This window comes from Quercus lobata, chromosome 5 (assembly GCF_001633185.2).
Source record: "Quercus lobata isolate SW786 chromosome 5, ValleyOak3.0 Primary Assembly, whole genome shotgun sequence".
In the NCBI taxonomy this organism is placed as follows: Eukaryota; Viridiplantae; Streptophyta; class Magnoliopsida; order Fagales; family Fagaceae; genus Quercus; species Quercus lobata.
Window position 1 is genome coordinate 31,459,706 of NC_044908.1, and position 23,474 is coordinate 31,483,179.

General features: G+C 32.9%; 2 protein-coding genes across 3 annotated transcripts; both read left to right on the top strand.

Annotated features, from left to right (window-relative positions):
• Positions 1 to 6,532: 6,532 nt before the first annotated feature.
• On the top strand, positions 6,533 to 10,015 carry LOC115991608 (topless-related protein 4-like). 2 transcript variants are annotated; one of them, XM_031115428.1, is made up of 10 exons: positions 6,533 to 6,667; positions 7,045 to 7,376; positions 7,484 to 7,593; positions 7,703 to 7,772; positions 7,900 to 7,973; positions 8,175 to 8,270; positions 8,355 to 8,450; positions 9,050 to 9,177; positions 9,296 to 9,530; positions 9,624 to 10,015. In XM_031115428.1, exons 2-10 carry the CDS (start codon positions 7,055 to 7,057, stop codon positions 9,768 to 9,770), a joined length of 1,278 nt encoding a protein of 425 aa, XP_030971288.1. In that variant the 5' UTR covers positions 6,533 to 6,667; positions 7,045 to 7,054; the 3' UTR covers positions 9,771 to 10,015. The 2 variants fall into 2 exon arrangements, with proteins under 2 accessions (XP_030971288.1, XP_030971289.1); XM_031115429.1 differs by lacking the exon at positions 6,533 to 6,667 and adding an exon at positions 6,673 to 6,760.
• Positions 10,016 to 20,067: 10,052 nt separating this feature from the next.
• On the top strand, positions 20,068 to 21,587 carry LOC115990341. Its single transcript, XM_031114181.1, has 2 exons — positions 20,068 to 20,360; positions 21,436 to 21,587. The coding sequence occupies exons 1-2, from the start codon at positions 20,153 to 20,155 to the stop codon at positions 21,585 to 21,587; spliced, it is 360 nt and encodes a 119-aa protein (XP_030970041.1). The 5' UTR covers positions 20,068 to 20,152.
• The last annotated feature ends 1,887 nt before the right edge of the window (positions 21,588 to 23,474 follow it).

Below are 23,474 nucleotides of genomic sequence, written 5' to 3' on the forward strand. Positions count from 1 at the left end.
TTTAATAACCAAAGAGAATAGAAAAGATAATAACTTAAAACACAAAACTAAATTACATCAACCGAAAGTAGAATTGTAATTAACACAAAAATTCATCAACCTAAGTATGGATGCAATAAAAAAAATGAAAAACAAATTGAGAGAGAGAGAGAGAGAGAGAGAGAGAGAGAGAGAGAAGTAACCTTATTTGTCTAAGAAAATTAAGTATAGAATGAAAAAGAAAATGTCAAATTTATAGTAATATGTTGAGAATAAGAAAAGTCAAAATAAAGGGTAGAGAATGAATGATATTAAGGTAGAAAGTAGTGGGGGAGATGAAGAGGTAAAAGGGATTGAGAGTTTTGGAAAATAAATAATAAAAATAATGGTTAAAAGATATTTTAATTTTTAAATAATAGAGTTTTTAAGTCACCTTATTAAATGAGAAAATGTTTAAAAAATATGCTTAAAAAATATATAGGAAAAATTAGAAACAAAAAAGGATAATGACGTAGCTGCTAAGGTAACTCAACCAGAGCGTCGCAACAATAAATACCACGCTTCAACTTTTAGATATATATATATATATATATATATATAGATGTGTACAACTTGGAGAATGAAGATATTTGAAGAATGGGATGCAATGGGATTTTAATCCCAGTTTTGTGGGTAGATAGGAATGCTTATAGGGATATGTATTCCATTCTATTGTTTTACAAATGTGTGGAAAATGATTGAAGAGAATTTCTTTTTTTCTTTCCTTTGATAGAAGAAATTATCTTCTTCTTGATGGGAAAATTAAGGCTTGGTTAGATGATCGCTTAAGTCAACTACTTAACTGTCGCATATGGGGCCAATCTTGCAAGACAATGGCCTTCAATGCTAAGGGAAAAGGTAGTAATGATGTTTTACTATTGATCTAACTGCTTATTTCTATCAAAATTTCAAAATGATTGAGCAATTACTCATGTTTCTTTTATTTTGTGCATCGAAGGCTGTTCATATGTGAGACTAGTAAAGAAGGACAATCATACCTTTTGGAATTGGATGAACATCAAGTGACTATCAAGCGTGTATATCATGGTCGTTGAAAGCTCGATATTACAAATAATTAGAGCTTGATTAGACCCCCAATTTTAAGGGTAATTATTGGGTATTTTCGAAATATCATAAATGCGTACTCCCTCATTTCACATAACTGTGGATCCCACTAATTAAATTTATGGTGAGACCCACAATTCATGTGAGAGAGGGGAGTATGAATTTATATTACTCTCAGAGTATTCAATAATTTTCCCAATTTTTAATTACGACTTAATTAATTTTATGCTTAACACACTTAATGCAAAATATACGTGATTAACAAATTAATCAATTGAATTATTCAACAATTGCATGGATGAACAAATAGGTACAATACTAAAATGGAAAGGGAAGTGGGTAAAAGAATAGCAAACCCAAAATAATATGGCGATGTGTTATCAAAGAGAAAACTAAAGAATTCAACGAAAAACATCTCCGCGGCCCTCTAAGCCAAAATAATCCATTAGTAAATAAGTTGGAGTATAAGGATACCAAAAAGACCCTCCAAGCCTAATTTATCCAAAGTACTTGAGCCCTCTAAGCTCCAACTACCAACGGACTTCTCGAAATCTTGTCTTCACTAATTATCTGGATCTCGCAATATCGCCTGATTGCACAGCTAAGCCTCACCGGCTTATTTTGGCAAATACCCAATGCTTCTTAAGTTCTAAAATACTTTTTACACTCTGAATAGATGTCGGTTATGTTTGGGTATAAATCTCCTTTCAAAGTATAATAATGGGAGAGGGGAGAAGAAAAGACTATAAAGATTTCTTTCTTGAGGATGTATAGCTCTCTCTAACAAGGTGGGTATTGTAGAAACTTCTATAGGGTTTTCTTCTAAATAGTCTCCTTACAATTTTGTGGGTAATGAGGGTATATATAGTATGGGTGAAGAGTATAAAAATCACACTCTCGTGACTTGGCCAAATCGCAAAATGACTCGCAAAATACAACCTGGCAAAAGATTGTTCAGCTTCCAACATGTGCTTCTCACGTGACCTTTTGCGGGTTGTCCACTTATGAGTCAGTCACAAGATCAATTGTCTTGTACAATCTTCACCAACTTAATACTATACTCATTACAATCAAATCCCACAAAATACAAGGAAATAAATTAATGCAATTACAACATTTTTTTGTCATGAAATAAAGCCAACATAATGTTATGTGAAAAACTATAACTTAACAGATACAATAAAGAGCCCGTTCCTAGCTACCGGTGATGCGTTTAAAATAAAATTTTGGGACATGGACAATAGTTACCTATTGATAATTGCTATGGTGGATTATCGGTAATGCCCATGGAAGCCATTTTCTAGATGTGCGCGGCAGTATTTTGAAACTCTTATAATTTAACAATCTTTACCTTGAAGATCTTTTAGGCTACTCCTTGCATTCAATTTAACAAGGATGGGATACTACTTGCTGTATCAACAAGTGAGAATGGAATCAAAATACTTGCAAATGCTGATGGTGTACGGCTTCTGCATTCTATTGAAAATCAATCTGTTGATACCTCTAGTGTGGCTCCTACAACTCTTGCAAAGGTACTACTTTTTTTTTTATAACTTTTATAGGAACTTCAAATGTGTACATGCTTCTTAATTACATTGTTTATTTTTCAGGGACCCATAATTAGCACCTTTAGTGCTTCTTGTTCAACTGCGGGAAGAAGCACTTGATATTAATCAAGGTCCACAAAAACACTGAAGCTTTTGATTTTCTGAAGAATATTCTTATCAAAATTTTAGAAGAACATTTAAAGAGCTAAAATTCTTATTGACATCTACGCACATGTTTTTTCTTGTGCCTGTCAAACATTTTTTTGGTAGTCTGAGATATAGACGTCTATGCGTATGCTTAGTACAGATTTCTCGATCATATTTTAGTCTCTTTTATGTATAATTGCAGCCGCAAGCACAGTTTGTGTTGAATTATTAAAAATAAATAATAAAAAAGAACTCAAACCCTTCACTTAATCGCTCCTTCTCTCAAATTTCCATTGAGAAGAAACATAGCTTGGGATCGAAAGTAGCTGATTGAATGGAAAGGAGAGAGAAGCAAAGAATTGAAAGAGCAGAGACTGCGGAAAGGAGAGAGAGGTAGAGAAATTACACTGACAAGGATGACATTGACATTATTAGCAATCTACCGGACTATCTCCTTTGCCACATCCTCTTTTTTCTCCTAATCCGGGACGCCATCGTCACGAGCATTTTGTCAACCTGGCAGAGGCCTCTTTGGACTCTTGTCCCATACGACTCCTCCGATGACATTGGAGAATGTTCAATGACCTTGCAGGTTTGACAAATCTTACACGCACTTATATATAAGCATTAAAGTTGGATAATAACAATGTCCTCTAGGAAAACTTATGAGGCTAATAATCTCTATGTCACTTGATGAGAGGTGTCATTGGCAAATGATTATACTGCATCTGGAGACTCTGTGATCTAGAGTCCTAATGGTGCCCTTTTTGGTTTGTTACCTTGAGGGGATTTATTTATAACTGAAAACATGATTTAAAGTCACGTTTATTGAACTTTTAAATGAAAGGTAGAGTGGAGATAGAGTTTGAACTCAAAACCACTTCTCTCAAAACCTTAAGCTATGAGAAACGAGTAAAATTAATCATTTAAAAACATTCTAACATTCAACAAATAAAAATGCAATTTATAACCAGATATAACAGATTTGTGAATGATAACATATTGCATTTTTATTTTCATCATTTGAGTTTTCTTTTTCAACAATAGGACATTTAGTAAGGCTATTTTACAATTATAAAACAGGGTAGAAAAGGATTATATTCTTGAGAAACAATTTGCATCTCTAATGATCTTTCCTGATTTCCATTCAGGCGTTGCATATTTGAAACGTATAGTGTAGATATATTCCTATCATGGTAGTAATGATTTGCATAAACACCTGTAGGTTTGTTTATATATGTGTGTATGCGTGCATGTATTTGTATACTTATATAATTTTTAGTTATTATAAAAACTAGTCGCAGACTCGCATGTTGCGTGTGATAATATTATTGTTTTATTTATTATTTATTAACAGTTGATTTTTCATTATCTTTTAAGTTAATAAAAACCATACATATACTTTTTCTTAAACCTTTTTATATATATATATATATATATATTGTTTACTTAATGTGAATGTTTACATATATAAACTCTACATATTCCATATCTTTATATACGTAAAACCATAGACTACTACATAGTGCCTAATTAGTTTTATCATTTTTTATAATGCAATATGTTGAATAAAATAGTATGAGAAGAAAAAAAAAGTAAAAATAAAATATATTACAATAAACACCAAATTAATTATCTCTATTAATTATAATACAATTTTATTTATTTGAATTTAAATGAAATATTATATGTTTAATTTTTTTTAAAAAAATAAGAAGACATAAATAATTTAATTATATTGAGGATGTGGCTGAGTTTAAATATTGAATAAAATAAGATGAAAAAAAATGTAAAAAAAAATATAACAATAAACACCAAATTACCCAAATCATGTTATGTAATAGAATAATATATATTATATTCATATATATTATCTTTAATTTTTTATAATGCAATAGGATAACATTTAACAATCAAAGAGAACCAAAAAACTTAATCACAAAACTAAATTGCATCAACACAAAGTAGAGTTATAATGAACACAAAAATTTATCAACTTAAAGTAGAAATGCAGGGAAAAAAAATACTCTAAAAATTATTGAGAGAGAGAGAGAGAGAGAGAGAGAGAGAGAGAGAACCTTTTTGTGAGGGAAACCTATGCAAAGAATGGAAGAGAAAATGACAAATTTATAGTAAAATAATGTGAATATAAAGAAACAAAATAAAGGAAGATGAAGGGAAATATGAATAGTGATATTAAGGTTGAGGATAGTGAGGAGATGAAAAAATAAGGGAGGGAAAAATGAAGGGAAATATGAAGAGACAAAATAGAGGAAGATGAAGGGAAAGATGAATAGTGATATTAAGCTTGAGGGTAGTAAGGACTGGGGAGATAAAAAGATAAAAGAAGGAGAAATGTTTGAGAAAGTGTAATTATTAAAAAAAGAAAAAAAAAAGTAAACATTAAAAAAAGTATAGGAAAATTGAAAAGAAAAAGGATAATAACGTGGATGCTGATGTGGCTCAATCAGAGCATAGCAACAATAAATGCTATATTTCAACTTTTAGATATATATTGATAAAGATTAAGGCCCGACCAAATTGTAATGGATTTTGTTTTGTGACCATCAATATATATGGTTATTATTTATCTTTTAGGTAAATTACAAGGAATGACACTTCGGCAAAAAATTAAGCAAATGACACACCCATTCCTTAAGGTTTGAAGGAAATCTACACATTAGTCATTTGAAAAATAACAGTAATAAAATATTCTAAATTTTGAAAAGTTTGTGATATGTGCATAGTGCTATAAGAATTGTAGAGGGAAAGTGAACATTACCAACAATAAATAATAATAATAATAAGGTAGAAATACATGGTTGATTAATAATAGTCTTACATTTTCCATTATGGAAGTTCGGATTAGGTTCTTCTACAGTAACTCATTTATGAGTAATTCTTAAGTGTCCTTGAAGCATGAAAATGATGTTTCCTCCTCTCATATTCTTAGTGAGGTTCACTTACTAAATTCATGATAGGGTTTACCATGAATGTGAGAGGGGGAACATAATTTCTCCATACTTCGGGAATACTTAACAATTTTTTCTCATTTCTCAACTACCAAATCTTGCCAAAACAAAAACTTATTACACTTGTGTGTCTCTAGCTTTTTAGGACAGATGACCCAAATTGCTGAGAATGTAGTGGTTTCAACTCAACTATCAATCTAAATTAGGTTAAGGGGGTTTGAATTTAACATGTTGGGTGTAAATGTGTAATTTTTAAAATACATAAAAGTTATCATGTGGTTAAAAAAATAAAAAATATAAAAAATATAAAAAAAATATAAAAAAAAAAAACCACATCATTCACTAAACAAATTTAGGGACCAACATTTTATTTAGGGTGAAATTAAATTTTTAAATACATAAAAGTTATCGTGTGGTAAAAAATGAAAAAAGAAAATAGCACATCCTTCACTAATCAAATTTAGAGACCAATAACATTAAGGAGTTGATTTAGTAGTCCCTAAGAATTGGATACTCTTATCTGTCAAAAAAAAAAAAAAAAAAGAACCAGCATTCAGTTTAGTGTGAAAATAACTGGATGTAGATTCATTAAAAAAAGATAAAAAGAGGTAAACTTTAGCCTATATTTTTTACACCATATTCAATTTGGTGTAAAAAATATGACCAAATGAAAAGTTTAGGAAAAAAAAAAAAAAAAAATCAAAAGTCAAAAGTCAAAAGTCAAAGTCACCGTAGTTGTCCGAGACAGAGAGAACACAAAAATTGGGGTACAGTGTACAGTAGCAGATTAATGTTTAAGTCTGCGACCTTGACCTCCCAGATAGAAAGTTCAAAGGCAGAGCTGATGTGATGACTACCGATTCGATCATCTCTAGTTAATCAAATTCACCAGACAGAGGAGTTTCATTTTCATTTTATGTAAGGCTGCCTCCATTTCCAATTCCATCTGTAGTTAGTTCAGTTTAGTTTAGTCTGCATGATCATGATTGTTTCTATATTCGACAATTTAAGGTTGATTTATTATTATTAAACTTGTGCTTTTCTTTGCTTTGCTTCCTCCTTTATCTGGATGCTTTTCTTTCTGCCTATTTTTTCTTGCCCATCTCGTCTCTACAAGTTTAATTATAGATGTTTGATTTCATTTTCTTTTTTTCTGCCTCTTGATTTAGAGAATATTATTAATTTTTTTAAAAAAAATAATGCTTTCTTTCTAGTTTTAGAGAAGTGGGTTTGAAGTAATTATTAATCATTCCACCATTTCTTTGCAAACTTCTTTCTTTCTTTCTTGTAAATAGAGGAGATTGAATGGAGAGGAGAGAGAAGCAGAGAATTGAAAGAGCAGAGAGAGTGAAAAGGAGAGAGAGGCAGAGAAATTACAGTGACAAAGACGATGACTTTTTTGATTCTCTACCGGACTCTCTCCTCATCCACATCCTCTCCTATCTCCCAATTCGAGACTCCATCATCACAAGTACTTTGTCAAGAAGGTGGAGGTATCTCTGGACTCTCATCCCATTCGACTTCTCCAAGTCCAAGGGCCTGCCAACCGCTGTTGTCGTCAACTTGAATCAGGGTTCTGCTGTCAACTCCATGGATTTTCATCCATCCCAACAAACTTTGCTTCTTGGTAAGCTTCTGCTGCTGCTCATGCTCATACATCTTCAATTTTTGTTCTATGAGGTTGTTTAAGCTAAAATTTCTTCTATTATGTGTTTTATGTTCTATCAAATTCAGCTGGAACAAATATTGGTGATATCACAATTTGGGATGTTGGATGGAGGAAGAGGCTTGTTTCTCAAAGCTTCAATGTTTGGGACGTTGAAGAATGTTCAATTGCCTTGCAGGTTTAACGGATATCTCCACAAAGTTATTTTTTATTTTTTAAGTTGGACAATAACAATACGCTCTAGAAAAACATATGAGGCTAATAATCTCTATGTCACTTGATGATAGGCATTGTTGGCCAGTGATTATACTGCATCTGTAAACCGTGTGATGTGGAGTCCTGATGGTGCGCTTTTTGGTATGTTACTTTGAGGGGATTTATTTTATTTATTTTTTATTTTTAAATTACCTTTTATCCCAAAAGTTTAAGATATTCTTGAGAAACAATTTGCATCTCTGATGATCTTTCTTGCTTTCCATTTCAGGGGTTGCATATTCGAAACATATAGTGCAAATATATTCCTATCATGGTGGTCATGATTTGCGGAACCACCGGGAGGTTTGTTTATATATATATATATATACATATGCATGCTCTTACACACAACTGCATATTTACATACATACATACATACATGTGTGTGTGTGTGTTCTTACTTAGTTTTTAGTGATTATTGAAACATAATACTTACTGGTTCTTTCAGGTCCTGTTGTTAATAATTGTGTATCTGCCATGATTTTTTTTTTTTTTTTTTTCCAGATTGACGCTCATGTCGGTAAGGTTAGTGATCTTAGCTTTTCACATCCAAACGGACAACTCTGCATCATAACTGGTGGAGAGGACAAGACTATTAAGGTTTAACTTTACTTGGCATATTATTTCATTGTAATAATGAGGCTGGACTGCATTGTGAAAGACTGAAAGTTCATTTCTGTGCAGGTGTGGGATGCTGTCACTGGTAATAGGCTGTACACGTTTGAAGGGCATGAAGCACCAGTTTACTCCGTGTGCCCTCATCATAAGGAAAACATTCAGGTATTTAGTTGTTTTATTTGCACTTTTTCTAGTTGACATTTGACATCCCTTTTTTTTTTCTTTTTTTTTTTTTTTTAAATGATAAGTAACTTTTCTTCAGAGACATCCAAGTCTCATGCCTCAACCGGAGTTTTAGGCTCAGGTTATTATTCATTGTTAAAGCTTAGCAGCTTTACCTAAATATTTTGGTGAACTTATTATACCCTAAGGCTATGCTTGCAGAGGGGGCTCATGGATTAATCAGAATAAGGTTTTGCAAAAAGAGTTTGAGGCGAAAGATTTCTTTCTTCCCTTTGTTCATGGCCTTTTGTTTTGTCAAATTAACATTTGAGCTTTCTTCTTTCCATCTGAAGTATTATGGTTAATATATATATATTGCTATTTTCCTGGTACAAAAAATGGGACTATTCTTTTCCACTTTTTTCCCCACAACTCTAAATTGCTTTTGGGAAAAAATGGGAAATGTGAATCTTAATTGTCACACCCTAATAATCCCTAGGGTTGCCACTTGCCCACAGCCCCCCTCCCTCCAACCCTTCTGGCTTCTCCTGCTGTGTGGATCTGGTTTAGATCATTGAAGGTTTTCTTGCTTCCTACAGTTCATATTTTCAGTCGATATCAATGGAAAAATTAAGGCTTGGTTATATGATAATCTGGGTTCAAGAATTGACTATGATGCTCCAGGCCAATCTTGCACGACAATGGCCTACAGTGCTGACGGGACAAGGTAGTAAGGATGTTTTATTACACATTACTTATCCAACTATTTATTTCCTTAAAATTTTCATTGTGGTTGGGCAATTGCTCAACTCCATATCATGTTTCTTTTATTGTGTGCATCATAGGCTATTCTCATGTGGGACTAGTGAAGGAGGAGAATCATACCTTGCCGAATGGAATGAAAGTGAGGGGGCTATCAAGCATGTATATAATGGTCTTTGGAAACGGTCTGTGGGGGTAGTGCAATTTGATACAATGAAGAACCGGTTCCTAGCTACCGGTGATGAGTTTCAGATAAAATTTTGGGACATGGATGATGTTAACATCTTGACTACTACAGATGCAAAGGGTGGATTACCGGTAATGCCTGTGGAATCCCTTTTCTTGATATGCTTGGCAGTATTTTGAAGCCCTTCTTATAATTAAACAATCTTTTCCTTGAATATCTTTTAGGCTTCTCCTTGCATTCGATTTAACAAGGAAGGGATACTGCTCGCTGTATCAACAAGAGAGAAAGGAATCAAAATACTTGCAAATGCTGATGGTCTACAGCTTTTGCGTTCTATTGGAAATTGTGCAGTTGATAACTCCAGAGGATAGAAGACTTAGTTCATGGTGCTTTTATTGAAGTTATGTTTGATTGTGAGGTTGAGGACTCATTTTCAAGTTTATATTAGTTAGCAAATTCTAGATTTTAAGGACTTTATTATGCACTAGGGATTTTTATTATGTTGTGTTAATTATTTTCATGGAATTTGAGACAACGTGTCTGTTAAATTCATTAAATTGAGTACTTAAATTCAGGTTCTCATACCAGGTGGGGCATTTAAGGCAATGTTGAATCAGTTTGGCCACGTTAAAGTGTTCATTTGCAAGTGATTGGCCGGGTGTGAGCAACAACTTAAACACTACAGTGCCTTGATTTCTGGGTGTCAGGATTCTGTGTATTAAATTAGATCTCTGGTAAAAGGAACTTAAACATTTCATGCCTTGTTGACTATTCTATGGGCAACAGAATACAAATTGCAAGTATACTTGCAGTGGATAGGGCATTCACATGGAAATTGATAATGATGGAGGCAAAAAATGGATACAATTTTGATAGAGTTGATGGAGGATGACATGGGTAAGAAATTGAAGAAAAAGGTTATGGATTGGAAAAAAAAAAATTGGTTGAAGCGTCCAGTGGTCCACGTGGTTCATCATCCCTCAACTTTTTAAATGAACTGTTTTTATCAAACAGAGAATATATTATCTATGTTTGACTTAACAATGCATTAAAATGAAATTTAACTGGAATAGGTGATAAAAATAATTAAATAAATAAAATTTGAGGCACATTCTTCTATTTGTTTACAGAAATTCTCATGAATTTGGGTTCTCATAAAGGATTAATGAGAAAAATTGGGGAAAAAAATGGTGAAGTAGAGATCATTGTCTAGAATTTTCAATGACTGAAACTTCTCAGTATCAGGATGAAGATCAATACTATTATGGGAAAAAAAATTAAAAAAATAATGATTGTGCTTGTGAAAGAATCCACATAATTTGCTAGCTAACTAACCATTTGCTACTTGGAAAGGAAAAAGAAATTCTCTAAGCAGCTGATGGCTCCAAACATGGCACAATGTAATGAAAGAATTAAAGATTTTTTGATACTATAGTCAAGAACACAAAAGGTTAGTACTATCACGAAAGCTTCAACGGACAACACCAGCTGTCAGTATTACAGACTCACAAAATAGCTTCTTGGTCAACATTTGCTTTTGCAGCAGAAGCCACAGCCTCTTCCTCCTCCTCCTCCTCCTCCTCCTCATGAGGAGATTCTGCCCTTCAGCACCCAGTTTACCATAATCGCCAGCAGCCTGTCGTGTCTTTCCATCTCTCTCTCCAAAGAGGGTGATAGGTTCACCAAGCTTGCGAAGAAGACGAGTCCGGACAGTCACTTCATAAGTAATAGTAGGCACACCTAGAGCTTTAACACAGCTTCATTATAAAGCTCTCTTTACTTTGTTGATGAAACTGTGTTGCTTGAGGAACAATTAAAATAATGATAGATAACCTAGGAGTAGGCACCTAGTGGCTAGTGTTGTAAAAGTAAATTCAAAAACCAAGAATGATTGTGAAAATATATTGGGCTTGAGAAAGATGGTGTAAGAAAATTTCACTATCAAATTGGAGAATACAAATAGAGTAGTATTAAGAAATTGATACAGAAGGCACTCTCAAATCCATTCATATTACAACAGATATAAAACATTGTCAAATCTGTTCTCAAATTCATTTACATTAACTGTCAAATCTGTTTCCATTAATATCTTTGGCAGTTGAGCTTTTTGCCTAATGGAGAATGAATTGAATAGAACGAAATTAGTACAACCATAACTTACCAGTATAGACGACGGTATTCAGGCTACCATGAGTTTAATCTAATTGAATTAGGGGAACTAAAAAAAAATGTGGATTTGAATAGGGTTGCTTGTTTTAATGATAAAGAAGTGTAACAACATGAGTGAGATCTCCATATTTCAATGTCTAGATTTGTCCAAATAATAGCAAATGAATTTTATTGACTAGAGATTATAGCTATTCCTAACAATGAACTTGACCACAAAGTTGGTACTTTTCTAGCCTTGAATTGAAACATAAAGTAGGTATATATAATACACAAATTAAAAAACAGAAAAAAAAAATAATAAATAAAATTTGTTTTCAATTCAATGTTGTTTAGGAGCTCATAACTATTTTTTGAAGAAATATGAGAGTTTTTATATTCGTTAGGAATTGCGGATGAACATTCATCATCTACACCGAATTTATTGTTAATCAAACTTAGCTTCTTATGTGAATTGAAAAATTACAAAATTTATGAGTCTAAAGAAACTGACTACTATGAAAAAGTAAGGGAGTTGTTGGTTACTTTAAAAAATAGTATGACTTCCTAAGGTAATTCCTATCAAGATAAGAAGAAATGGAAGAGTAGTGAACCTTGCAAAGAAGACATGGGCAACTTTGTTTCAGAACAAGAAGGAAAATGACTATAGCTTTTCTTTACCTACACTAAAAACTTATTGGTGTATATTTATTATAAAAAATTCTCTTTAAAAGTGTTATCTTCAAAAAGAATGCCACTCTAGTTGGGGAGAACATATTTGTTGGTGTCTTAGCTAAATAAAAAATAATCAGACACCATGCGTTAAAATTCTATCATGTCTATATATTTATTAAAAAAATAATATTTGAAAGTGTAATCCTCACTAAAAAGGTTGCTCTAGTTGAGAAGAAGGTATTTAGTATCAAATGATACTATTAAGAAGTATCATTGCAATACAAACAAGAAGAAAAAGTTGATTCCTATAAAAATAAAAAACCAAAAGAAAAGAAGAAATTGATATTAACAAAAAGAAGAAAATCCTAGATTACTATATATTAAATAAGAGTTTCAATTTGATTTAAATGAAGATGAGTTTTATTTTAAGAATCTTATCCCTGTCTAAATGTCTTTCCCAATCCTAAAATTTCTCACAACTCCATAATTAACATTTAAAAAAATTAAAAATTAATGAATTAAAAAAAAAAGAAAAAGAAGAAGAAGATGTTGATATGAATAAAAAGAAGACTACGTTTAGTTTTTTTTTTTTGAGTAAACAATAATACTTACTAGAATAATAATATTTATTAGAACACACACGAAAATAGTAATATTAGTGTTTTAAACTGAGTTTATAATACATTACATAATAAGATTACAACTACAAAAGGGCCTAACCTTTTTAGTTGTAGACTAGAGTTATAAACAGCGGGCACTAAACATACACAATCAATGTGGGATAATTATTTAAAACATTGGTGAAATTAATTATTTAATTATTCTTTTTATTAAAAAAAAAAAAAAACTTGAAATTTGGTGCAACCATGACTTTTAAGTCTCAACTTTTAGTATATGTATATGATTTGCCCCAACACTAGCACTTTGATTCTGATTTCCCCCTTTTTGTTTTTTTAAGAACTGATTTCCTAGATTTTTTATTCTTATATTTTCGCTTAACATATTTCATTTCTATTTTTGATATTTGTAAGGGATACTTACATAAGTTTTTATCGGAATTGACTTCTCATTTGATTAGGGTAACAATATTAAGTGATTAAGCTATTGATTTATCAAAACTAATTAATTATTTTGTAACACAAACAATTAATTTTAATAATTAAAATCACTAGATTATTTTATAAGTTTGATCTTATGCATGCATGTTTATCCTCATTTTTGATAACCAATGAAAAGTAATTTTTTTTAATCTATTAAGATCACTTATTTATGAGGATGATCAAAATTAATTGACTTTTATGTGATATCTTATGTACGTTTTAAGTTCTTCTTCAATTGATGAGAAGTAATTTTGTGGAAACCTCATTTCCTTTTCTTGTGTGTATGTTTATTTCTTAAAATTTAGGTTAAAAATAAAAATAAAAAAAAATAAAAAAAAAAAACAAAAAAGAAAACCTTGTATATGCTTAAGGTGAAACTTCTAAATTTTGAAATGAAAAAATCTCCTATCAAGGCCCAATTTAATGTGATATTTGCCATAATGAGAAATGATTTTTCCTCCTTTGAACACGTGAAATGATAATTTACTCCTATTTGCAGTTTTGATTTGGAATTTGGAGTTTCTAAAAGCTGGGAAATTGAGCTTCTACACTCTACATTGCTAGGTCTTTATAGGTTAACTCAAAGATTTGCTTCGAGAGTAACATTCAAATTTTAAAACTTTAGGGTATAAAATTAAAAAATCTCCAAGTTGTGGGATGTAGTTTGGGCTTCTAAGTTTTTTTTTTTTTAACTATATAGGTTTTATTAAATTTTTTCCCTAAAAAAAAAAAAACGTTTATTTTGGCATTTTAAAAAATGATACTATTTATTTATTTAAAAAATTTCAATCCGGCCCTATTGATATTGTACAAAAATTTCAAAAAAAAAAAGGCAAGTTTTCTATATAACTAGTATTATGCCCATGCAATGCACGACTTAATAAAAGATTTATATATAAATTTTAAAAAATATATATATTTTTTGATAATATAATTAAATTTAATAACAAATAAAATAATAAAAATATTTTAAAGATTATGACAAGTTTTAAATTTCTGAAAGCTTTTAGTAGTAAACGGGTCGGGCTTTACATAGTTTTGGTCATAAACTTATACCATGAATAATTTTATTGAGAAACACTAATTAATGATTGAAGAAAAATGCTATACCCGATCGGACTAAGACATAACTTTTACTTATTAAAATAACAATTAAGGTTCCCATAAAAAAAAAAAAAAAAGGTGAAGTAGAGTGAGGAACAACAAATAATAATTATAACATACTGGCATAATAACATTTATTTTTATTTAATTATAATGAAACGCTTGCATCTCAAAGTGTCAAATTAATATCAATACTAAACATGCTAAGATGTTTATGTTAATTAATGTAAATAAGCATAAAATTAATATCAATATCTAACACCCTACTATTGCATGAATTATGATTAAAATTGTCCTAATATTCATAAAATTAATATCAATATCTAACACCCTACTATTGCATGAATTATGATTAAAATTGTCCTAATATTTTTACTTTAACCCCAAGTAATCATCTAAAATTTACAAATTAAAACTATCCAAATTTATAAAATAAAATAAAAAATTGAAAGAAAAATTCACAATAACACACACATAAATATATAGACACAAAGAAACTCTAAATTCAATAATTACAAACAATATTAATTTCTAAACATTAAAAAAAAAAAAAAATCTGGAATTAGAGTTAAAGTAAATATACTCGCATGAAAATTGAATTAACTTTGATAGCAAGGGAGAGGCAACGAAGTCTTGGAGATTTCACATCACCTTAAATATCAATTGTTTTTACATCATCCTTTTTGTATTTAATCAATTTTCTGTCTCCATTCTTTGTGGAGTGATGTTCATTATCATGGTTTTGGATGCTCAAATCTTGGTCTTGTGGCTACTTATGGGATCTACACATATTGGAAAACAGATCTTTCAAAAAGTGAATAAGATTTTTGTTAAAATTAATCTGTTAGTTTTCATGAAAGATATACAATCAGTTCTAAAGACCATAATAAGCATATAAATTATATCAAAGTTAACAAAAATACGTAAACAACAGGCAACCTGCACAAAAAACATGTGGGGTCCAATAATTTGTGGCCCTGACCCATTTTTACATTAGGGCCCAAGGCCTGAGCCGAGGAAGGGTATAGCCGAGGATGGGTAATAAAAGTCCAAACAGTCTTGAGATACAGTCGAGGATGATTCTGTCCTCGGCATATTCGAGGTCCCCGTGGAAGGAAGGGCAAAAACGGTATAGGAACAGTTTGGGAAAAAATCTAAAATATCTATGTCAATAGAGAAGAAGATACTGGATAATATAACGACCAAGGACAAAGGGAAAGCTGCCATTACTGTTATTCAATACTCTGCACCTGACAGAGCCATATTGTTCAGCTTTTACAACCACCCCCAACCACTCTGAGTATGGGCTGATGGGACAAGTATCAGTCTTGGAAAAGTCGATCCTACACGTGGACGAAGGATAAGGAACGCAGGCTAATATAAAAAGAGGGACAAGCAATCCGAGGAAAAAGGCTGGGAAAAATGGCCAAAAACCAGAGCCTCCCAGCCTGCCTCCAGGAGAAGACTCCTAGGGCGAACACGATTTAATTATGTATGAACACCACGGAAAATCCACCGTCTGGTGACCAAGGCTTAGCCTTTCAAATCCACGCTCTATAAATGATATTGTTTGAGCCTTTATACGTGCGAACCCAACATTATTATGGGTCGTTACAAATCGTGTCCTTACAATTGGCGCCGTCTGTGGGGAAGGCTTGTGTGTTGGCATAGGCGGTAGGTCGAGACAGTCCCCTTGTCATTTCCAAACAGCTGGTTGTAGCGTTCTAGCGTAAAGTTCCACTAAGGGCTATGTTTCTTTACTAGGGGCTGCGCTTCGTATCGTCAGCAGCATGGATGGTTCTAGGGGCTTGGCTGAGGAGCTAATTCCCCTTAAACCAAGGTTCCATGCCATAACCGAGGGGTTAATTCCCCCAGCTAATTAGAAATCAAGTTTTGGACAGAACCAAGGTATTGCATGGTCCTCGGACTCAAACCTATGGGGAAACCAACTACTTATAAATATCAAGTTTTGGACAGAACCAAGGTATTGCATGGTCCTCGGACTCAAACCTATGGGGAACCAACTACTTATAAATATCAAGTTTTGGACAGAACCAAGGTATTGCATGGTCCTCGGACTCAAACCTATGGGGAACCAACTACTTATAAATATCAAGTTTTGGACAGAACCAAAATATTGCATGGTCCTCGGACTCAAACCTATGTGGAAACCAACTACTTAGAAATCAAGTTTTGGACAGAGGTATTGCATGGTCCTCGAACTCAAACCTATGGGAAAACCAACTACTTATAAATATCAAGTTTTGGACAGAACCAAGGTATTGCATGGTCCTCGGACTCAAACCTATGGGGAAACCAACTACTTAGAAATCAAGTTTTGGACAAAACCAAGGTATTGCATGGTCCTCGGACTCAAACCTATGGGGAAACCAACTACTTATAAATATCAAGTTTTGGACAGAACCAAGGTATTGCATGGTCCTCAGACTCAAACCTATGGGAAAACCAACTACTTATAAATATCAAGTTTTGGACAGAATCAAGGTATTGCATGGTCCTTGAACTCAAACCTATGGGGAAGTCAGCTACTTAAGAAGAATTCTAAGTCGCTCAGTCCTCGGACCAAATACCAAAAAAGGTCAAGGTTATGAAAGTTATTAGGAGGATGGCGAAACGCCTTATTACTCAACGACCAACAGGGGTTGTACATTTTGGGTTATATATCCTCGGATGATTACTTCCTACATGGCATTGAGCATTCAGCCATCACCCCTCGCTCAAGTTTGGGGTATGCAACCCATTTTCAGGTTGGTCTTATTGTACACGATACCTCTAATTAGTTCACAATAACATCTTTTTTCTTAGTAAGGAATTTCGGCCCTAAGTATTGTTTTCTCAAGTCGGCGTTATTATGCCAGACAGCCCTAATAAGCTTATCATAATATCTTTTCCTTTTCTTCTTAGTAAGGATTTCAGCCCTAAGTATCATTTGTTCAATTCGGTATTATTATGTCAGATAGTTTCAATAAGCACAGAGCAAGATCTTTTTATTAACTGGGATTTCGGCCCTAAGCATCGTTCAAAGTATAGAAATAAAAAAAAAAAAAAAGTCACAAAGTAGTACGTCTATTCACGACATAACCATTTCAAAAAGAAGAGATAGAATATACGAAATAAAGTAATGATGACTTTTATTAATATAAAGAGGTATTATAGCGTACAATGAAGGGCTTAAACAAGCCTATATAGAAAACGAGTTACAAAAACAATAAAAAAAAAAAAGTAACAAACAAACAGCCAGAAATCTTTTTAAGCTCTGCTCCCAAGTCTTTCCAAATTCTGCCCCAGTAGCACCCATATTGAGAGGAGGACCTTCCTTGGTGAGGGAGGAGAAGAAGAGGAAGAAGGAAAAGCACCGTGATGGATTTGGTGATGGGAAAGAAGAAGAAGGGGAGGCAAAAGAAGGCACCAGTGAAGGAAGAGAGGAAGAAGCAGGGATACTTTGTCCCTGCGTAGGTCCTGACTCCTAACACGCTGGTGCCATGTTAGCTATGCTCATCAGAGAGCGGCTGGTACTGATAATGGGTGACCCTAACTCAGTCGCACCAAAAGTTTGACGCAACGAGCCCCTGCTTCGGATTTTGGCTGAAAGGAGGATAAAAGTATCTTGAGTCTCTGTCATCCCTGCCCTGACCGAGCCATTTTGAACTTCACAAGAACATAGCATTTCTGGGAAGGGAATGGTCTCATCATTCCCGCTCCTCTCTCGAACATATCACAATTCAAGGTGTAAGCGAGCGGATAAGGGAAACTCTGGAGGAGGCTAAGGGTTTTCAGACTTTAAAAGGATTGAAAGGTCTTTGTGTAAGGGAGGTAGCCTCTTGCTTTCCTTCTTATATGAAGGGCAAAACGGGAGGCATTTAATCTGTCCAAATTTCCAGGGAAATCTGTAAACGAGAATACGCCCACTCCATTTCCCCATGCCGTCAATAACCGTCGAATTTAAATGGTCTCGAAAAGGGGAAATCATTAAAGGCGCGTTTCGGATAATGAAGCGGCAGGAACGCATCATGAATGAATTCAAAGGAATGTCTCGTAGCCCGGTATGTTTCCTGGATAGATGAAGAGACACCCACATTGATGAAGACCAGAGCTAAACGAGCCGTAATAAAGGCTTAGCATTATCAAAATCCTCCTCTCCAACCAAGAGGTCGGACAGCAGGGTTTTGAGGGGCTATTGTGGGGTCCAATAATTTGTGGCCCTGGCCCATTTTTACATTAGGGCCCAAGGCCCGAGCTGAGGAAGGGTATAGCTGAGGATGGGTAATAAAAGTCCAAATAGTCTTGAGACATAGCCGATGATGATTCTGTCCTCAGCATATCCGAGGTCCCCCTGGAAGGAAGGGCAAAAACGGTATAGGAACAGTTTGGGAAAAAAATCTAAAATATCTATGTCAATAAAGAAGGAGACACTGGATAGTATAACGACCAAGGACAAAGGGAAAACTACCATTACTGCCATTCAATACTCTGCACCTGACAGAGCCATACTGTTCAGCTTTTACAACCACCCCCAACCACTCTGGGTATGGGCTGATGGGACAAATATCAGTCTTGGAAAAGTCGATCCTACACGTGGACGAAGGATAAGGAACGCAGGCTAATATAAAAAGAGGGACAAGCAATCCGGGGAAAGAGGCTGGGAAAAATGGCAAAAAACCAGAGCCTCCCAGCCCGCCTCCAAGAGAAGACTTCTAGGGCGAACACGATTTAATTATGTATGAACACCACGGAAAATCCACCGTCTGGTGACCAAGGCTTAGTATTTGTTTGAGCCTTTATACGTGCGAACCCAACATTATTATGGGTCGTTACAAATCATGTCCTTACAAAACATATTCAATTTGATGAAAAAAAAAATAAAGAAGGGAATTTTATGAAAAAAACAAAAAGAAGGCAAATACATTTATGCAAGTTTCATAGGTAAGGTAAGTATGAAAAGGAAAGAATACATCAAGGACTATACGGTAGGAAAAGGAAAAAATATACCAAACCGTATATACCCCCACTTTTATATTAGATAATTTTAAGTTGTAACGAAGTTGATAACTTGATATGAACAAAAAGAAAAAGGAGTTTACGTAATTAAGAAGTTTATGTTAATTACATATTAGTTTTTTTTTTTTTTAAACTTTTTCCCAAAAAAATAGTTAATGTTATTAGATTGTTATTAGAATTTCTTTTAGTTTACATTTTTTTTTTTGGGAACAATTTTTAGTTTACGTTAAAGTTAATAAATATTAGCTATTTTTTGGTTATTTATTCCAAAAGGAAAAAAAAAAATTCTTGAGAAGAAAAAATAATGCTTTTAAATTTGTTATTTTATTATTAGAAAATAGATGAAATAGGATAAATGTTTATCTAAAAAAAAAAATACTAACATAAGCTAGTAAAATTATTTTTTTATAAAAAAAAAAAAAGAAAAAAGAAAAAAGAAAAAGTAAAAATTTATTAGAACATTTATTATTATTTTATTCAAAGAAGTTGTTAAAGATATATTTTTTTTTTTTATTGAAAAACTTAAGTGAATGAATTTATTAAAAAATTTTAAAAAATCTCTACATTTTAAGGAAATCACTTTACACAATCATGACTTTCAAGTCTAACTTTTATAGTTATTTGAAAGGACCCACTTCCATTCTAAAATCTAAATTCATAGACGACACACCCAAAACAAATCCTAAAAATCCCTCCAATACGACTCGACAATGGCTCGAGGACGGAAGAAAAAGGAGTACCGGAACTGGCTGGGTCTCCCAAATGACTTGACGGTGTCGATTCTCCAGAGGCTGGGCGCAATCTATCTCTTAGATATCAACATCGAGATAATGTGGAAGCACGCCATCGATCGCAGTTGCGAGATATCAACATCGACTACTTTGCCTCCGACCAACCCCTCCTCTACATCACCCAAAGGTATATATATATATATATCTCGATTTCTGTTTAATTTATTATTATTATTATTATTATTTGGTTTTGGTGTAATTTTATTATTGGTAAAGATTAAGAAATTTGGGTTCAATCCCGCCTAAAATACATTAAAAATAAAACCAATTGGCGTGTTGGTTTGATGATAAAGATTTTAGTTTATTGTTTAGTTTAAAATACATGTACTTTACTTGTTTTTATTATGTTTTTTGTATTTTAATATTAATGTTATAATAATAATAATAATAATAATAATAATAAAATGTATGAATCACTTTGTTTGTTTAATCGAGTCAATTGTTGGTTCTGTTTTGATAACTATGCAAAGTAATCCTAAGAAACTACATTATCAATAAAAGAAAGGGAATTGTTAAAAGAGTTGGCATCACATGTCACATGTTCTTATTATTTTGGATCACTTGAACAAAGATCTCAAGTGTTTGGGTTTCAACTCAGAATCACTGTATTAAGCAACACATGTATCTTTCTCTGTTTTATATAGAGCGGTTACAAACTTGGAATAGTTTGGTTGCTTTTGATATTTGGTTAAGTTTTTGCTTATGCTGTCAGCTGATACATGGATTGATAGCTTCAAATTCAGGTAGGAAGTTTGGATGATTTGGCCTAGAGAATGTTCCTAACTAGATATGTTTGTTTTCTTATTCTTTGAACAATTTTTCTGTGTACAATAGAAAATAAGCAGTACACCAACACATTGCAGCCCTCCTATAGAGAATATTTCTTTTTTTGATGACTTACTGCAGTTCACAATCTAAATGGTGGGTTCAAGCTATTTGTCTCCAATATTGGATTTGCAGATGCAAAATTCTTCCACAATTTTGTTTTTACTTGTCTCTTTATGGCTACTGGTTCATTTTTTATTGCATCCTTGGTATATTTGCAGTACAAGTTCCACAATTTTGTATTTACTTGTCTCTTTATGGCTGCTGGTTCAATTTTTTATCACATCCTTGGTATTTTTGCAGTACAAGTCAGCTTAGTCGCCTTTGTCTTGTATGTTGCTATTACATTACGGATAAGAAATTGAGTGAATTGGCAGCAAAACTTCCATTATTGGAGGAGCTAGACATGATGATTTCTTCAACGTCAGAAGAACTTTTGAAAGCTTTGAAAGCTTTTGGGCGCTATTGTCCTCTTTTGAAATCATTAAAATGGAACCAGCTTTGGGATGGCAACCTCGCATTCGCATAGAGGATGATGAGGAGTTTGATGATGACGACGAGGCACTTGCTATTGCAAAGAACATGCCCGAATTGCGCCACTTCCGGCTTAATGGAAATAGGGTGACGAATGATGGTTTGCAGGCCATACTTGACGGTTGTCCTCACCTTGAATCACTTGACTTAAGGAAATGTTTCAATTTCACTCTCTCAGGAAATTTGGGAAAAAGATGTGTTGAACGGATTAAAAACTTGCGGCATCCCAATGATTCCACTCATGACTACGGAATCATGGCAGAAATTTCTGATTATGGACCATTTGATGAAGATAACTTTTATTAATTTTTTGAGAGGAGATCAAGATGACTTGGGAGATTTTTATTTTGACTAGTTCTTTATTATTATTTTTTTTTTTTTAAGAATTTGAAATTTTAATCTATAGTTTCTAATCAACTAACATAACCTATCCATGCGAATGCCATCCAGCATGTCTTATGACTTTTGAAAGCGGGAGGAATAGAGTAAAAGGAAAAAAAAAAATTGTGTATAACCTCCTAGTTGGATTTATTTTAGAAAAGATTTTGGATCCATCATGTGACTGATTTGTATGTCAAGTAAATTCCATGGTGCCTACTATGCTTAGTTATCTATCGATTAATCTTTTGTTCAATTTCATTTAATAAGTAACCTGGTGAGACTTTTTGGCTTTTGGGTTATGTGAATTACAATAACTTCTCATAGTGGTTGCCTTATTCCATATAACCTTAATATATTTACATTTTCTTTAAAAGAAACATATCATACATTTTAATTTTGAAAAAAAAAAGGGAGGTATTGTAATCAACTAATCATCCTTTAGGAAAGGCCGAAAGGAATTGGTGTTTTTGTTTTCAGAACAATGTGAAAAAAAACTTCATACAAGTGTGTTGAAAAACTTTATTTTTAGGTAACTTATAATGCAAAAGTGTGTATTGGGTATTTGGGTATGAGCATCAATTTTTAAGAAAATGTTGTTTTTAGTGACACAATGTGAGGTCTGAATTTTTCAAAATATTTACCGTGCTGTAAATATTTAGCATGGAATGTTTTTAGAATGTTTATTTTAAATATTTTAAAATTGAAAATTGTATTCTGAAAACTCTATATACTTATTTTTGAAACCGATGAAAACTCTATATGCTAAAATATTTCCATTTGAAAATGTATTTAGCATCACTAAAACGTAAAAAGTCACTTTATCTATTCGTGCCCATCTCTGTTATTATCTCCTGTCTCTGCCTTTTGATTTAGAGAACATTATTAATTCTCATTTCCTTGTTTCAGTAATGCTTTCTTTTCAGTTTTAGACAAGTGGGTCACTCATGCTAGTGCCTATCATGACTCACTGCTCTCATTCCTATCATATTAATCCACTTTTCCATCTTGGGTTGAATTGATTACTAGGCATTCCATAATTTCTTTGCAAACTTCTTGTATAACTACTGAATTATGAATAAAAAAAGAATTCAGAAAAGAAGCATTTTGTCAAGATGGTGAGGGCCTCTTAGGACTCTCATCCCATCTGACTCCACCAAAATCTGTTGTCGTCAACTTGAATCAGGGTTCTGCTGTCAACACTATGGATTTTCATCCATTGCAACAAACTTTGCTTCTTGGTATAAGCTCTCGCTACTGCCTATACTTTTATTTCTTTGAGCTAAGGTTTTGTTCTATTATCTGTTTTATGTTCTATCAAATTTAGCTGGAACAAATGTTGGTGATATCTCAATCTGGGAAGTAGGTAGGAGGGAGAGGCTTGTTTCTTGAAGCTTCAATGTTTGGGATGTTGGAGCCTGTTCAATGGCCTTGCAGGTTTGACAAATATCTACACAGACCGAAACAGACTTGTACATAAAATTTTAAATTGGAGTATTTCTAG

Coding starts and splice junctions, on each gene's coding strand:
- LOC115991608 (XM_031115428.1), top strand. CDS start 7,055: ATGGAGAGGAGAGAGAAGCAGAGAATTGAAAGAGCAGAGAGAGTGAAA. Junction 7,773..7,899: donor TCCTGATGGTGCGCTTTTTG/GTATGTTACTTT, acceptor TTTCCATTTCAG/GGGTTGCATATTCGAAACAT. Junction 7,974..8,174: donor ATTTGCGGAACCACCGGGAG/GTTTGTTTATAT, acceptor TTTTTTTTCCAG/ATTGACGCTCATGTCGGTAA.
- LOC115990341 (XM_031114181.1), top strand. CDS start 20,153: ATGGCTCGAGGACGGAAGAAAAAGGAGTACCGGAACTGGCTGGGTCTC. Junction 20,361..21,435: donor CTCCTCTACATCACCCAAAG/GTATATATATAT, acceptor GTGAATTGGCAG/CAAAACTTCCATTATTGGAG.